Source organism: Canis lupus, chromosome 26 (genome assembly GCF_003254725.2).
Source record: "Canis lupus dingo isolate Sandy chromosome 26, ASM325472v2, whole genome shotgun sequence".
NCBI lineage: Eukaryota > Metazoa > Chordata > Mammalia > Carnivora > Canidae > Canis > Canis lupus.
In genome coordinates this window covers 24,765,633-24,781,606 of record NC_064268.1, presented here as the reverse complement: position 1 = coordinate 24,781,606, position 15,974 = coordinate 24,765,633, and the positions used below count along the sequence as shown (strand labels likewise).

Genomic DNA, 15,974 nt, shown 5'->3' with positions numbered 1-15,974 from the left:
GCTGTAGGACTTGACCTGACCAGCTCACCCAGTCTAGTCCTGACCCCTGCCCCTTTCTTCAGACCCGACACAAGGGAGGAAGTCCCGCAGGATCCCGAGGAACACCCCTCACCTGTGCAGTCTAGTCCCACCCCTGCTCCAGGGCCTGGCTCAGCACCTCTCCAAGCAGCAGTTTTACCCTGACCCTGATCTGAACCGTGACCCTGCACATCAGTGAGGAAAGGTGGTCAAAGGCAATCGTCCTGGTCAGACCACACATCTACAACCCTCCAGTACCTTCCAGTGACACTGACCAGCTCCCCTCAGCACCAGCTCTTGGCATGGCCCAACCCTGCCGCTGTCTTCTCTCTGAGCACGTGGGCCTCCCATACCACCGTGCCATCCCAGCCTGGACTCCTCCACCTGGATGTCACCTGCCCCAGGGAGCCACCGCCCCTTTCCTCCCAGGTGACCTCTTTGGTTCCCAGGAGTTAACCTTCAATGTACATTGCAGACTCTCTTGCTCTCAAGCCCTGACTTGCTCTCTGAAGGCCACACTCAGAACCTTGGTACTTGATCTCAAATTTGACAGGCTCAAGACAGACTCTCCAGGCTTTACCCCAAACAAGCCCTTGAGCCCCCACCCCCCGTCTTCCCTCTTTCAGTAAAAGAACTCATTATTCCTGGAGTTACTCAGGCCAGATACCCAGGAGCCATCCTGGATTCCTTCCTCACCCTTATCAGACCCATCGGAGCAGGTCCTGCCTATTCTGCCTCCCACGATGGGATCTGCCCGCACCACAGCCACCACCTACTCCTGGCTCCCAGCACCTGCTGGGCCATGGGGGCAGAGCAGGCCAAACCAGCCCCCACCATTTCCTACTTTTCTTAAAATCCAGATGCTTCCCCAGGGCCCGCAGGACCCTCCACGGTCTGCAGTGTCTGGGGCTCCACCTCTAGGATAGAAGCTTCCCAAGTGGGGGCCTGGGCAGCCTTTCCATACCATGTCTCTAGGATGGGGGCACCTGCATGTGGTGAACGTGGGTGCCTTCCCTGCGCCCTCTGGCGCGAGTAGCTCTGGCAGCAATGAGTTCAGCTGTGGCAGCAGCACCGAGTACCTGAGGAAAAGCACCGAAGGCCCAACCAAAGAATGACCCCCAGGTGACCGGGAGGACTCACCCTGGCAGGTGCTTCCACTCCACACGGCATGAAGGATGAAGGGGGCAGCAGCTCTGGGCCTGTCTTCAATGTGGGGGGCAGCTTCAGGCCAGGGCGACCCAGCAGGGCCCTGGGCTGGGGTGAAGGGCTGCTTGGGACCAGTGCCATCCAGGCCTCTGGTGGGAAAGGCCTCATCAGGGAAGGGCCTGCTGGCCAGACCAGGCCTCGGTCACACTCCTGAGGTGCCTCAGACCTAAGCAGGAGGCAGGAGCTGGTCAGGCCAAGGTCCCCCCATGAGGAGCAGGAAGGAAAGGAGGCCACCCACCTTAGCCCACACAACATACCCTTTTCCCCTGAGGCTGCCACACCCCTGGGGCCTCTGGCTCTGCACAGGCTCCAGCAGGAAATGTGGACGTCGAGGCTGCTTTCTTGCCAAGCGGGTAGCATTTCTGGGAAGAAATGCAGGCCTGTTCTCTCAGCTGCCTGGGGCATCCAGTCTGATCCCTCCAATCTTATAGGGAGACTGGCAGCCAGAGAAGGAAAGGCCCTTGCCCCAGGTTGGCAGGTGACCTGGGGCACCACCTAGGGTGGGCCTCGGCCATACAGAACGTCCGGTAATCCCAGTGAAGTGAGCCTGATGCCATGGGGGATGCCTCACCCACTCATTTGACCTCGACAGCAAACCAGGCGACGGAAGTGCTCCTCCCACATCAGAGGGGGAGCAGCCTCATCAGGGTCAGGCCCTGTCAGGGTCGGATGGCAAGGAAAGTGGAGCAGGCCAAGGCGCAGGCCAGTCCCCCACCCCGCTGGGGACCTCCGCCAAGCTCAGGCCATGCTGGTCGCTTGGGGAGCCGAGAGCTGCATCAGCCCGGTGTGCGGGGATGGACCAGGTCACGAACTGGGGTTTCCTAGAGGGAGCCCATTTCCTGGCTGTAAGGGGCAAAGCTTGCAAGGAGACTGGCGGGTCTACCCTGTAGCCTATTCCTTTTTTTTTTTTTTTTTCTTAAACTATGTGTTCTCCCCGCCATGTTCTGCAGTAACAGGCCAGGGTCCCTTCGTTGGGGGCCTGATGGAATGGGAGGGATAGGATCCTGCTGGAGATAGGGATCCATGTGGCTCAGCCATGACTTTCCTCCTGTATCGGCCAAGTTTTTGCTCCAGGCCAAGAAGAGCAAGAGGCGAGGGATGGGCTACTCACAGCTCTAGAAGTTGGGGGTCCCCGGCAGCCAGGGACAGGCTGCCCAGAGCCCCCCAGGGCACATGAGGATCTCCTGGCCTCCTGGTCTCCAGGGTGGCATCCCCAGCCCCAGCAGCAACACAGGTGGGAAGGGGACTGTCAAATGTCACTCTCCTGCGGGGCATGGTGGGTAGGGGCCGAGGCTCCTTGCCCTGGCCCAGAACCTTCTGTTTCCAGAGCATGGCACAGCGATGGACTGCACGGTGGAGACTGTGAGCCGCCTGCAACAGGCCTCTGGTCAGGTCATGCCGTGTCCCACCTGCTGCCCGTGAGGAGGGGTGCGGGACCCAGGGCTCACCTGCTCCTGCTGCTGGGCGTGCAGCTGCTGCCTGAAGGCCTTCATGCTGCCTGCGAACCGCAAGAGGCGAGTGGCACCCTCCCGGAGGAGCTGCTGGTGGTAGGCCTGCCCGGCCCGCTCCAGCCGCACCTTCTTCCTCCGCCTTTCCAGCACAAAGCCCAGCCACGCGGCCCACACCTCCGGGGAGAGGAGGAGATGAGGTCTGGTTCTCTTTGCTTAAGGGTCTCCCCGGGGCTGTGCCCACCACCCACCCTGCCCTCCACAGGGGCACAGTCCTCTCCCGGGAGAGGCAGGGGTGGTGGCGAGTGGAGCGCCCATTACCTTTGCCTGTAGTGAGAAGGACCAGAACCACAGGGCCCGTGCTGTGCCCTGCTGCTCCCGCCTCCTGTTTGCCAGCTGTGGGCCAGACAGAGAAGATGATGGGAGTCTTGCCTGCAGGGAGGCCACTCTGACCAGGACCAGAGACCCTGTTCAGAAAGGTGCTGTTGCCCTCAGCTTGCAAGGGCCCAAGGCTGCCTGGCCCTGAGGCCATGGAAGGTGATCCTTTGGGAAGATCAAAGGCAAAGAGCCCGGCACTGGGGGAGGGAACAAGGGGAGCCAGTGCCGCGCTCACCAGACATGTGCACAGGAAGGTTTGCTGCTGGGTGTCTTATCAAGTCCTTGGCAACGACTTAAAATGCATTTCATACTAATTTTTGAAATATTACCCTAAAATATATTTTAATGTGACACTGCGGAAACAGGGCCCTGAAGTGACCTGGACTTGTACCATCACAGGTGGAAGGAGCTGGCAGTGCTGGGAAATGACTGGGGTTGGGGGAGCCCTGGGATGAGGGTGGAATTAAAAACATTAAATGTGGGGGCGCCTGGCTGGCTTGGTCAGTGGAGCATGGGGCTCTTGATCTTGGGGTCAGGAGTTTGAGCTCCAAGTTGGGCATAGAGATTACTTAATAAAAATAGTTAAAAAAAAAAAAGTTAAATGTGGGTTCAGGAGGCAGTGGGAAGGGGAAGGGGCTTCTTGCTGGCTCCCACCTGTTGTTTCCATTGGTGGAAGCAGGCCCGGCTGCGAGTCTGGGCCAGGAGCTGGGCGCCCTGCCTCTGTAGGAGCTGGGGAGAGGGCAGTGAAAAGCCATCAGGGCCCCACGTCCCATCACCTGGGAGCAGCTTCGGGGTGAGAGGCTCCAGGCCCAGAGAACTGCCCCCCTCACCCTGCCTCCCGGTCCCCAAGAGGAGTCTTAGATGAAGCCAAGGGCCTCCTGCACTGGGCAGGAGCATCTAGGTGACTCTGGATGTCTCCCAGCTCTGACACCCCATGGTTCAGAATGAGCCACATTTCTGTGCTGGGCCATCTGCTGCCTGAGGGAGACCCGACCCAGAGGCCAGCTTCCCTTAGCCTTCCCAGAAAGGCTCCTGCAGCCTTGCGGCCGCTGGACCCCAACCACCCAGCACCCATCCTGGTGGTCGTGGGTTCTGCCAGAGAGCCCTCCTCTTCCCCAGGTGGTGGTCGCCCAGCCCGGAGAGCCCCCGCACAGTGGCACCTGGGGAGCCGCTGCCTGCCTCACCCGCTTCCTGACACAGCCGAGATGGTGCGCCTTCCACCGGGCCATGGTCTGCAGCAGCAGCCGCCGGCCGTGATGCCCAGCTGCCCGCCTAAGCTGGACTCTCTGCTGGGCCGCCCTCTGGCCTTGGTCCCGCCAGCGCCGAAACCACATCCTGAGACAGCCTAGGGCAAATCAGAGTCAGAGTTTGCTCTTTAGGGGGGCTTCTACAAACCCATCTAGAACAGTCAAGGTTCAGAGCTGAAAAGGCCATGTGGGGGTAGAGATGGATGTCAGCCCACGCTCAGTAAAACCTCCACGTGTGGACAGTGGACACTCTGTGACGACAGCTCTGGCCACCTTCAGTGGCTGTGAGCATGCAGGGGGCCGGGATCAGTGCTGTGGACTACTGTGCTCCTGAGGGCCTGCCAGAACCACCAGCCTGTCCCCGGTGGCCGGGTGTCGCAGTGGCCTGAGGAACGGTGGCTCACAGGACACTGCTGGGCACGCAGATGAGAAGACCCTCTAAGACCCTCTCTCGGAGGGAGTGGGGGGCACGGCCCTATTTTGACAAAATCAAGGCTTAGAGAGTCCAGGCAGCTCAAGCCTGGCCTGGGAGGAGGCACAGCGTCTGCGGGCCGTGTCTCACACTCCACGCTCTGCAGGCAGGCAGGGGCTGGCTACAGCATGCATTTTGTTTCTGTGTCACCAGATTCTCTCGTGAGGGAGGGTAAGCACTTTCTTCTGGTTTTTTGTTTCTTGGTTTTTTCTTTTACGTTTTTCCCTTTTCTTAGGCCCCGAGACACATTTCTTTTAGAGACAACAGAAGAGCATTGCTACCAGTGCACTGATGCCAAGATGGGGTGTCCTCTGGGACCTGCTGGAGGGGGCAGAGGAGGAGGATTCACATGCCTGGAGATGAAGCATTAGTACCAAGTGCTAATAACTTCCTGGGTACTGCTTCAAGTGTGTCTATCTCACTGGATCCTTATGACAACCCTAAGAGGCAGGTACTGTTATCCCTATTTTATAGACGGAGAAACTGAGGCACGGAGAGGCCTTGCCGAGGCTGCACAGCCAGCATCTGACCCCGCCTGTACTAGGCACTGTGTTGAATGTGTCTTCCAACACGTCACCCTGAGCTCGTCCTCCCCCAGCACGCAGCCTCACCCCCAGACTGCCAGCGTGCACCTGAGACTCGAGGCCTCAACTAAGCCCAGACATGGTTCCCCAGGTACTGAGTGTGCACCTGCTGTGCAGAGAACCCTCTGTACCACCTGTAATGGACACAGCAACCCCAGGGTCCCCCTTTTACAGAAAGCTGCCTTCCCCTCAGTCCTGTGAGAGAAGCAGCTCCAGGCTGCACCCCGGGCCTGTCACCTCTAACACCCACTGTGGCCATCTGACCCCCACCAGCAAGGCCTCTATAGCGCTGGATGCCAAAGCTCCGTCCAGAGGCCACAGGATGGCCTGAAGCCCTCCACTCTTTTTTTTTTTTTTTTCCTCCACTTCTTTCTTGGGAGTGAACTAGAAACACAAGCACTGGTTTCTGAGGTCCGGGGGTAGTGAGAGGACACAGAGACGCACATTAGGGGTGGAGGAGGTGTGGGATGTTTGACCCCAAGGTTCCATCCAGAGCAGAAAGGTGTGTTTATCAACACAAACACTGCAGTCAGAACCAAACCAAAGTTGATCAATTTCTGTCCTGGAACTAAACAACTAAACCAACAACTTGAAGTGTTTTCCCTACCGTCTGACTTAAACCACTTCTGTTTGTTTTCATTTCCGGTTGTATTTTCATTTATTCTAACCCCTGACTGTGCCCTCGGAGTGCCAGATGCCCCATGGCAGGGCCATGTGCCTCAGTTTCCCTGCATCAAATCTCTGCTCCTGTCTAGACCATCATCCCTGGGCTGTTTGTGCAGCAGGGAGTCAGACTGCCCACCCAAGGCCACTGCTCCCTAGACAGATCAGGGCCCGGCCACACAAGGAGGCAGGACCCTACATGACGGCTGAGCTGAGAAGCAGCAGTCCCTAGAAGACCTTCCCATCAAAACCACCCCACCCTCGACTCCTTAAGAATCAGTTTTTAGGGCAGCCCCCATGGCTCAGCAGTTTAGTGCCAACTTCGTGATCCTGGAGACGGGGGATCAAGTCCCACGTCGGGCTCCCTGCATGGAGTCTGCTTCTCCCTCTGCCTGTGTCTCTGCCCTTCTCTCTCCGTGTGTTTCTCATTAATAAATAAAATCTTTAAAAAAATCAGTTTTTAAGTCTTGTTTTTTTGCATTTGAATATAAACTGGTTGACCACTGGCTGGGATAAGAATGCTCACCCCCCTCCCAAACCCAGAACCTCATCCCGAACTCAGAATTGATGTTGTTTGGCAAGACGGTCAGTGCAATCAGCTGACTCCATCTGGAGTAGGGCGAGCCCTTCATCCAGGAGGACTGGGGTCTAAGAACAGACACGGATGCAGGGGAGACAGCCCTGTGCCGGCAGAGGCCGCGACTGGAGGGATGTGTCTGCAAGCCAAGAGGTGCCCTGCTGGTGCCGTCAGAGGCTGGAAGAGGCAAAGGCAGCCTCCTCCCCTCTGGGCTTCACAAGAATCAAGGCTCTGCTGACATCCTGATTTGAGATGTGGCCTCCAGAACGCGGAGAGAGCAATTTTGTGTTGGTGGAAGCCTCCCAGTCCACGGTACTATTATCTTAGCGACAGGAAACTCACACACGTGAGAAGAATACAGAAACTAAGGGGAAGCAAATGGAACACAAGACAGTTCTGTGTCCTCACGCTCCTCGCCCCAGTGGCCAGGAGCTCCACTTACCCCTCTCCAGCACCTTCTGGGCCTCCTTGATGGCACAGTCCTCCTGCTGTCGGTAATATATCTGCACTGATGCAGCCTCCTGCCACTGCACCAAGATCTATGGGGCAGATGCAGAGCAGAGAGTGATCACGGCACATCCTGACCTCCCGGGACACCCAGCTCCATGGGCAGCTCCTCGTGGAACAAGCCCAAGCAGTGACGGCCCTCACACACATTCTGGGACACGGCAGCCCGCCCCACAAACCCCAGGCAATGGACCAAGGCCCCAGTTCCCACAGGAAGCCCAGTATCTCCTTCTATAGGAATTAAACTTCCTAGCAGGCCATCGAGAAGTCAAGTCACCACGTGGGCTTTTGTTCTATTATCATTTGTTAAACAAAATTACAGGCTATGTGCACGCAGACTTTCAAACTGAGACACACACAAAATCACACAGAACCCTTTAAAAAGAAGCTAAGCAGCTGGGGGACACCTGCTTCCCAGGCACAAACTCCATTGCCTGCAAAAAAGGCCTCCTCCCTTCTGAGCCATGAAGCCAAGCAGAGTCCTGACCCTCCTTCCAGGGCTTGGTTTAGAGCCCTCTGACAACAGTCTGGGCCTTGACTTTATGTCACTGTTCCTCACCCTCAGGGGGCTTCAGAATTGTCAGGACCAGTCCCCCCGGCCCCCGGCTGGGCCTTTCAGCAGGTGAACTGCTGCTGTTCAGAGCTCTGGGCAAAATGCTTTTTTCTAAAACATCCCCAGCTGAGTCTTCTGTAACACTCCTTCCCACAGCCGTGTCCCGGCATGCCCTCTCTCCTCTACTGCATAGGGTAGGCCCCGTGTGGTGGCATTTGGGGGCCACTTCCCAACAATCTCCTGTTCCTGGGATTTCTACACTTTTCAGAAAGCCTCTGCAGCTGCAAAACCGGCCATGGTGAGCAGGAGTGAGCATCCTCTTCTGACAGATGAAGAGACCAAGGCATGCTTAGTTTGTCCCAGGGGATATTTCACATGTGTAGAAGTAACGGTTCTAATAATAACCAGCTTGCTCACCATGTTTTTGTTTCAATGGATATTGGTTCAAAATTCAGTAAACAAATAAATAAATAAAACCTGGCAGCTCCCACGGGCGTATGTATGTATGGAGGAGGGGGACTGAGCCCGTTTCCTAGGTTCCCTGTTCAGTGCAAATCTTTGGTGCCGCCCCCTCACAGGAGCAAGGTCCCAAACCCTCCTGGGCGACCAGCTGGGCTCTTCGTGCCTCACCTTGGAACACAAGGTTCGCCTATAGTGAGTGCTTGCTCGGGAGGTTTGCTTTGCTTCATTCACTCGGGCCAGGGTGTTCTCTCTCCAGCGACGGAACACACTCCTGCAGGAACACAGGCCCAGGGGCTGGGGGTGACACCAGTGCAGAGAGACAGTGTGAGGTTTCTGTGGATTCCTCCCAGTTTTTCAGCTCACTCCTCAATCAAGTGCAGATTCCTTGTACCTAAGGATATCAGTCTCACCAAGAGCTGTGTTTATGCTGCCGTGGACACTCGACACATGGTAGGTGAGCATCTGCTCTGTGCCAGGCACCGGGGGAGCGCTGGGGGCACTGTGCTGACAATACCAAATACCACAGCCTGGCACACGTATATGCCGCAGGGGGACATAGAGCAGTGAGCAGGTGGGGGGCAGCGCAGGGGAGCCGTGCTATCATGAGGCCCAAAGAGATGGAAGGAGGCAAAAGGGCGCCCCAGCCTCAGCAACGCGCTAGCCACATAGTAAGTTCAGTTATTCCCTCTCCAATTTATTCACTGAGGGGCTGGATGGGCACTTCCCTGAAGGACGGTGAGGTGTTAAGGCCACGAGGCCTGCCACCCACTGGAAGTCTGGCATATACAGTATGCTGAATGGGGGGGGGGGGGGGCAGAATGAGGGCGGCCCATGGGGGGAGGGAGTGCAGAGCCCGGTTTCGCAGGAGCTGGACGATGGGCTCTGATGCAGCTGGAGCTGGAGCTGTGAGCGGGTGAGACCTCCAAGGGTGTGAGAGCTGCCTCTGGGTCAGTGACGGGCCTGGAGAGCCAGGCGGGGAAGCAAAGGGAGTCACTGCAGCTCTGGAGCAGGAGACACTGCGGAGGGGATGGGTCTAGAGGAGCGAGACAAGTGGGAGCTGTCACAGAGGTCCAGGTGACAGCTGCTGCCCCAAGGCCCCACTCCACACACAGCAGCTTTGGAGAAGCCAAAGCCACACTGGGAGCAGCAGGAGGAGCCAGGCTTGCACTCCCTCTAGCCCTGGTCAGGATGCCCCAACCTGCCTGGGTCTGAAGCATGTGCCCCGTTCCTCAGGCAGGGCTCAGAGACGCTGGGAGACTCACCGCAGCAGCCGCCTCTTGTGCTGGCTCTCCCTGGCTGCCACCTCCTGGAGGATGCTCCGCACCTGGCTCTGGTAAGTCTGTAGGAGACCGAGAGGACTAGAGGCCACCCTGGGGGCCGTGCCACTCCCTACTCCCAGGTATGCCTCACAGGTGTTGTGATGCCCAGAGCACCCACCACACGGGGGCACAGGCCAAGAGCACCAAGTCCCAAGGCTAGAAGAGCACCTGGACAATGGGAAGAGGATGGTCTCGCTAAGTCCTCACCTAACAAGTCAAGCCAATGGGCTCCTGGACAAGGGGCCACTTTGATGGGGAGGCTGGTACTCCCCACATAGCACTCGTGTCTACTTTGCTGAGCCAGGATAAAAGCTCAGCCCCATGGCCGTTAAGACCCACCGACCTCACACTTGCTCCGTGTGAGGCTTGTGGAATGACTGGGAAGGGCAGGGAGAACTAGGGAGGGAGACATCATCCCCAGCATCCCCCCCACCCTGCGGAAGGAGAGGTGGACGCACGGGGCAGCCCCTACCGCCCAGGTCTGCAGTGTCCCATGCAGCAAGGCCTGCTGGTGGTGCAGGCTGGCGCGCATCAGCTTCCGCTGCTCAGCAGCGTGCAGGGCCAGGCACTGTGGACAGAGGGGGGCCCGGGGCAGGAGGGGCTCAGCACGTCTCCCTCTTCTACTGCTCCCCTACCCTCCACCCTAACAAGGCTTCATCTGTGAATAGGTATCTCTCAGGGAACTTGTGAGGATCAGATGGGGCAAGTGCTTGACTTAGGGTAAGTGTCCAAGCAATGGCAGTGGTTTAAATACTTTTACCCTGAGCAGGATGCCTGCGATGCTTAGACCAGGAATTTTAGGTTCAGTGAGTTGGGACAAATATCCAAAGAACACGGGATTTTTCAGCCAGTCACCTCACTAAGCAGGTTAGTGCTTGCTCCTCTACTGCCCAGACTGTCTCCCATGCTCAGAAGCAGGTGGCTGCCGAGGGGCTGAAGAGAAGCCCCCATGTCTGCTCTGAGTTACACTGACACACAGCTCCACCTGTCCACAACCACATGTGGGTGGCCTCTGTGTCACAGCCTTACCTCCCTCCACCGGCTCCAGGCCCAGTGCAGGAGCCGGGCCGCTTGGAACTCTGCAGCCAGCACTAGGCCCATCTTCCTGTGGGGAGGGTTGGAGTCAGCACAGCAGCCTGGACCTGGCCAAGGCCCCTTCGATGGGCACCCCTCACAGTCCCTAGCCCCTGCCAAGTGGTGCTTAAATTGGTGGGGAGGGAGGAATCAAGACCTTCTCTGGGGAAGCCCGGGTGGCTAAGTCAGTTAAGCCTCTGCCTTCGGCTCAGGTCATGATCTGAGGATCCTGGGATTGAGCCCCCGCATCAGGATCCCTGCTCAGCAGGGGAGTCTCCTCCCTCTCCCTCTGCTCATCTTCTCTCTCACTCATTTTGTCTCTCAAATAAGTAAATAAAAGCTTAAAAAAAAAAAGACCTTTTCTGAAAAGCTGCCAAAGGACTTGGGATCTTCCCTCAGGAAAGGGAGCATCTAATCAAATTTTTGCAGACCACCTGACAGGGCTCAAGTGTACTGAAGTACATTCATGTGCAGGCCACTTGGGAGAAGATTAAATGTAGCTAGAGGGATGCCTGGGTGGCTCAGTGGCTGAGCACCTGCCTTTGGCTCCATGATGTCCCCCAGGATCCTCCCACTACAGCCCTGGTTTTAGATAGACTGTATTAGGCAGAATTTCTTGAACTTGAAACCAGAGTCTAGGCTAACATGACCCTCTGACAGGCACTCAGCACTGAGGTACTACTGCTATGGTCACAGATGGCCTGAGATGGGAAAAGCTTCTGAGGCCGAAGCAACTCCTCACTCAGTTCTGAGCCCTCGGGCAGTCTCCCTCCAGATGCAGAAAGCCTTCCTGAGCTGTCTGTGGCGGTGGTGGGCACAGGCCACTGCTTGCCGCTGCCATTCCCGGTGACGTGCTGCTGCCTGCTGATGCCACATGGACCAGGACCTTTGCAGAAGCTGACGCTCTGAATGAAGGATGGCCTGGGGCAGGATGGCAGGAAGAGAACACAATGGGTCAAGTAGCTGGGGGTACAGAAGCCAGGAAGAATCTACAAGCCACAGATAATGACCAAGGCTAAAGAGATGGGCATTGACAGCTGCCCTGGCCCAGAAGCCATATGTAAACTCCACTGACAAAGTCAACAGGAGTCCTGGTCACAGGCAGGACAACCCCTCAGTGTGGGAAGCAGGTCCTGCCCAAGGACAGCCATTTACCATTCTCTCTGCCAAGCGGTTTTCTCGATGCTGAAACATCTTCTGCCACCAAATAGCAAATACTTGCTTCTCCAACGTCTCCCTAAAAAGATAAATAGTAATAATGGGAAACAAAGCACTTAAAATTACTACAAAAAGCAATGAGAAGTTCCAAATAGTTGGATTTTTCCTCTTAAGCTACTAAGAGGTAAGTTGAGATGGGGAGAAAGGAAAGAGAAGGGGAAGGAAAGCAGACAGCAGTAATCAAACCCCCCCCCCCAAACAACCCAGTACTTTCCAAGTTATTTCTGGTGTCAGCCATGGTATGAATAAGACGGACTTTAAGACCCTGGCTCCTCAATTCAGTTCTGCACTAAATTACCAATGGTACTCAACAATCAGTAGTGAAAGCTGGTCTGTGCTGATCAGCCAGGCTGCTGCTACACAAATTTCCTTGGGGGAAGTGGTTAAAGCCAGATGCCAGGTCTCCAGGACTGACTGAGCAGGTCTGAAGCAGGCCCCAGGAAACGGGATTTAAAACAAGTGTTCCATGTGAGGTAGACAGGGGAGACAGATTTGAGAACCCCTGCTCTGTCACCTTTGCTTAGGCCTCCCCACTCAGCATAATGACGTGAAGGCCTACAAAATCAGGTCCACTAGTCAACAGCCACTAGGAGCTGTATGTTAGCAAAACAATGGGACAAAATATATGAGGCAACTGTTTTCAGGCCCTGGAGAAGAGGCAACACAGATTGTCATCCTTAGAGTTGAAAAACAAGGTGAGCCCCCTGGCTGCCCAGTTTTTCTGCCTGAGTTTTCTTCTGAACACCAGGGCCAGATGGACGGAGTCCAAGCAGAGTAGGACAGTCTCGCTGAGTTGAGGCAGAGATTAGAGTTCAAGACTGCAGTGGAAGGTCTGGGCACCTGTGGCCTTCCTGAACCTGGGCAGGTGGAGAACTTGCCCTGCCCCAGAGGCATGCTCACAGACATTTTGCACACACTGCAAGGGCAGTACCCAAAATTCTATGTTGAGTCTGCCCAGTCCACAGGTAAGGCTGTACAGGCAGGCCCCATGAGGCCTAGCAAGGTGGCCTCTTAAGGGCTGATTGCTGGATAGAGATTAGCACAGGGTAGAGAGGCCTGGGAAGATGGAGTTTCAGCCCAGTCTGAATAGAGAGACTTTGCTGAGAACCCCAGAATTCAGAAAGGCAAAGCCTCAGCAATAAGAGCCATGCTTTAACTTTGAAGACAAAAATAAAAAGAGACCCACACATGAGGTGCCTGGGAGAGCATGCAACTCTTGATCTCAGGTTTGTAAGTTCAAGCACCACAATCGGCACAGAGATTAAATTAAATCTTACACACACACACACACACACACACACCCCGCACAAAGAATAGAAACACACTTGATAGAATCAACAGGAATCACCAGAATAAATAGCAACCATTGCCTACCAGAATAAAATGCAAAACCCTTTAAAGGAAAAACTGCTGTCTGGAAAAACAATGACCCAAATGTTGGAATCAGCAAACACTTAAAAAACACTTATTATAAATAAGTTTGTGTACTTAAATGAAGGATGAACAAAATTAGCCGACAAGGAATCTTGGCAGAGAAAGAGAAACTACAAAAAAGAACCAAATGTTTTGGTGGCTCCTCAAAAAGTAAACATAGAATTACCATTTGATTCAGTAATCCAACTTCTAGGTATATAACCAAAAGAATTAAAAGCAGAGACTCAAACAGATGTATGTACACCAATGTTTACAGCAGCATTTTTCTAAAAGGTAGAAACAACTCATGTCCATTAACATACAGATGAACAAACTGTGGTATATCCATACAATGAAATATTATTCAGTAAAAAGAATGAAATTCTGATACATGCTACAACATGAATAAACCTTGAAAACATTATGCTAAGTGAAATAAGCCAAACACAAAAAGTCTAATATTATCCAATTCCACTTATCGGAGATACCCAGAATAGGCAGATTCAGAGACAGAAAGTGGAGTAGAGATTCTCAGGGGCTTGGAATAGATGGAAATGGGAAGTTAGTGTTTAATGGATACAGAATTTGTTTGGGATGATGAAAAAGTGCTGGAAATGCACAGCGATGATGGCTAATATTGCAAATGTACTTAATGCCACTGAATTGTGTACTGAAAAATTACTAAAATGGTAAGTTTTATGTTATGTATAGTTTACCATGATTGAGGGAAAAAAAAGAAAATTCTAGAACTGAAAAGTTTCATACCTGAAGGAGAAAAATGATTGGATGAGCCACAAATAAGAAACTGTAGGAAAGAGATCACTGAAGACTTTCTATTGAAAGAGCAATAGAAAGTATCCAACCTGAAAAATGGAGAGAAAAGGAATAAAAAAAAAAAAAACTAAACAGAGCCTCAGTGACCCATGGGACAATATCACCTGGTCTAACATAGAGACTTAGAAAGAAGAGAGAACATAGGGCAGATAAATTAATGAATTAACTAGTTAATTAATTTAGAGTGAGCAAGCACATGTGTGGACCCCAATCTCATGACCTAGGCCTAAATCAACAGTCAGACACTTAACTGATTGAGCTACCCAGGTGCTGCCCCAGGGAAGATAAATTATTGAAAGAAATAATAGTAAAAGACTTTCCAAATTTGGTTGGAGTGGGGGGTGGGAGGGGGAAACACCTCAGATTCAAGAAGCTCGGGCAGCCCCGGTGGCCCAGTGGTTTAGCACCGCCTTCAGCCCAGGGCCTGATCCTGGAGCCCCGGGGTCGAGTCTCACATCGGGCTCCCTGCATGGAGCCTGCTTCTCCCTCTGCCTACGTCTCTGCCTCTCTCTCTGTGTCTCTCATGAATAAATAAATAAAATCTTTAAAAAAAAAAAAAAAAAAAAAAAGAAGCTCAACTAACCCCAACCAGGATAAACACAAGAATACTACACTTAACCATATCATACTCTAAACTGTTGAAAAATCAAAGATTAATAAAAACATCTTAAAAGCAACAGAAGAGAGATTACATTTCAGGGGAAGAACAATACAAATGATGGGTAACTTTATACCAGAAATAATGGAGGCCAGAAGACAAGGGAAGAATGTCTTTAAAGACTTGGGTGGGTGGGTGGGTGGGGGGCACCTGGGTGGCTTAGTCTATTAAGTGTCTGCCTTTGGTTCAGGTCCTGGGATCAAGCCCTGCATTGGGCTCCCTGCTTAGCAGGGAGTCTGCTTCTCCCTCTCCCTGTGTCCCTCTCCCCTGCTCATGCTCTCAATCTCTCATAAATAAATCTTTAAAAAAAAAAAAGACCCAGGAGTGAGGGGTAGAGAAACTAATTTTTCTATAGCCAGGAAAAGGTCCTTTAAAAATGAGAGCAAGGGATGCTTGGGTGGCTCAGCGGTTGAGAGTCTGCCTTTGGCTCAGGGCGTGATCTCAGAGTCCCGGGATGGAGTCCCACATAGGGCTTTCTGCATGGAGCCTGCTTCTCCCTCTGCCTGTGTCTCTCATGAATAAATAAATAAAATCTTAAAAAATAAATAAAAATAAAAAATAAATAAAAATGAGAGCAAGAGTGAAATAACCATAAACAAACACTAGGATAATTTATCTCCAGCTGACTTACAGACAAAAGTGCTAAAAGATCTTCAGGTTGAAAGGATAAGAGCATACAGATGAAAACTCACATCTACAGGAAGAAACAAAGAATACTAGATATGGAAAATATGTGGGTAAATATAAAAATCATTTTTATTTTTTTAAATTATTTTTTATCTTTTAATTTTTAAAAAAGAATTATTTTTTTAAATTTTTATTTATTTATGATAGTCACAGAGAGATTTTTTTTTTTTTTAACTTTCATTTATTTATGATAGTCACAGAGAGAGAGAGAGAGAGGCAGAGACACAGGCAGAGGGAGAAGCAGGCTCCATGCACCGGGAGCCTGATGTGGGATTCGATCCCGGGTCTCCAGGATCGCGCCCTGGGCCAAAGGCAGGCGCCAAACCGCTGCGCCACCCAGGGATCCCGATAGTCATAGAGAGAGAGAGAGAGGCAGAGACATAGGCAGAGGGAGAGGCAGGCTCCATGCACCGGGAGCCCTATGTGGGATTCGATCCCAGGTCTCCAGGATTGCGCCCTGGGCCAAAGGCAGGCGCCAAACCGCTGCGCCACCCAGGAATCCCAAGAATTCTGTTTAAAGCAAAAATTACATGGGCGAAATATGTGACAATGAAGCTCATTAAGGATGGAAAGGAATTTTACTGTTTTTATGCTCTTCCTTTTAACATAAAGTGGTACAAAAGAACTGAACAGAACTGTAAAAAGTTAACAATGTG

At 53.1% G+C, this 15,974-nt stretch overlaps 1 protein-coding gene across 10 annotated transcripts in view; it reads right to left on the bottom strand.

The window, feature by feature from the left end:
• The window catches only part of SFI1 (SFI1 centrin binding protein), a 99,673-nt gene that overhangs the window by 1,063 nt on the left and 82,636 nt on the right, over positions 1-15,974 (bottom strand). For 9 of the 10 annotated variants that reach the window (XM_025474611.3, XM_025474612.3, XM_035706638.2 and 6 more), the window contains 14 exons: positions 11,664-11,745; positions 11,251-11,429; positions 10,464-10,539; positions 9,907-10,002; positions 9,378-9,454; positions 8,284-8,386; positions 7,036-7,132; positions 4,235-4,395; positions 3,705-3,779; positions 2,994-3,068; positions 2,673-2,849; positions 2,336-2,595; positions 1,482-1,586; positions 1,159-1,390 (listed from right to left, as the gene is read on the bottom strand). In XM_025474611.3, coding sequence (XP_025330396.1) covers positions 1,159-1,390; positions 1,482-1,586; positions 2,336-2,595; positions 2,673-2,849; positions 2,994-3,068; positions 3,705-3,779; positions 4,235-4,395; positions 7,036-7,132; positions 8,284-8,386; positions 9,378-9,454; positions 9,907-10,002; positions 10,464-10,539; positions 11,251-11,429; positions 11,664-11,745 — 1,795 coding nt within the window. The remainder of the gene's footprint in view (positions 1-1,158; positions 1,391-1,481; positions 1,587-2,335; positions 2,596-2,672; positions 2,850-2,993; positions 3,069-3,704; positions 3,780-4,234; positions 4,396-7,035; positions 7,133-8,283; positions 8,387-9,377; positions 9,455-9,906; positions 10,003-10,463; positions 10,540-11,250; positions 11,430-11,663; positions 11,746-15,974) is intronic. The other variant, XM_025474614.2, reaches the window with a different exon arrangement.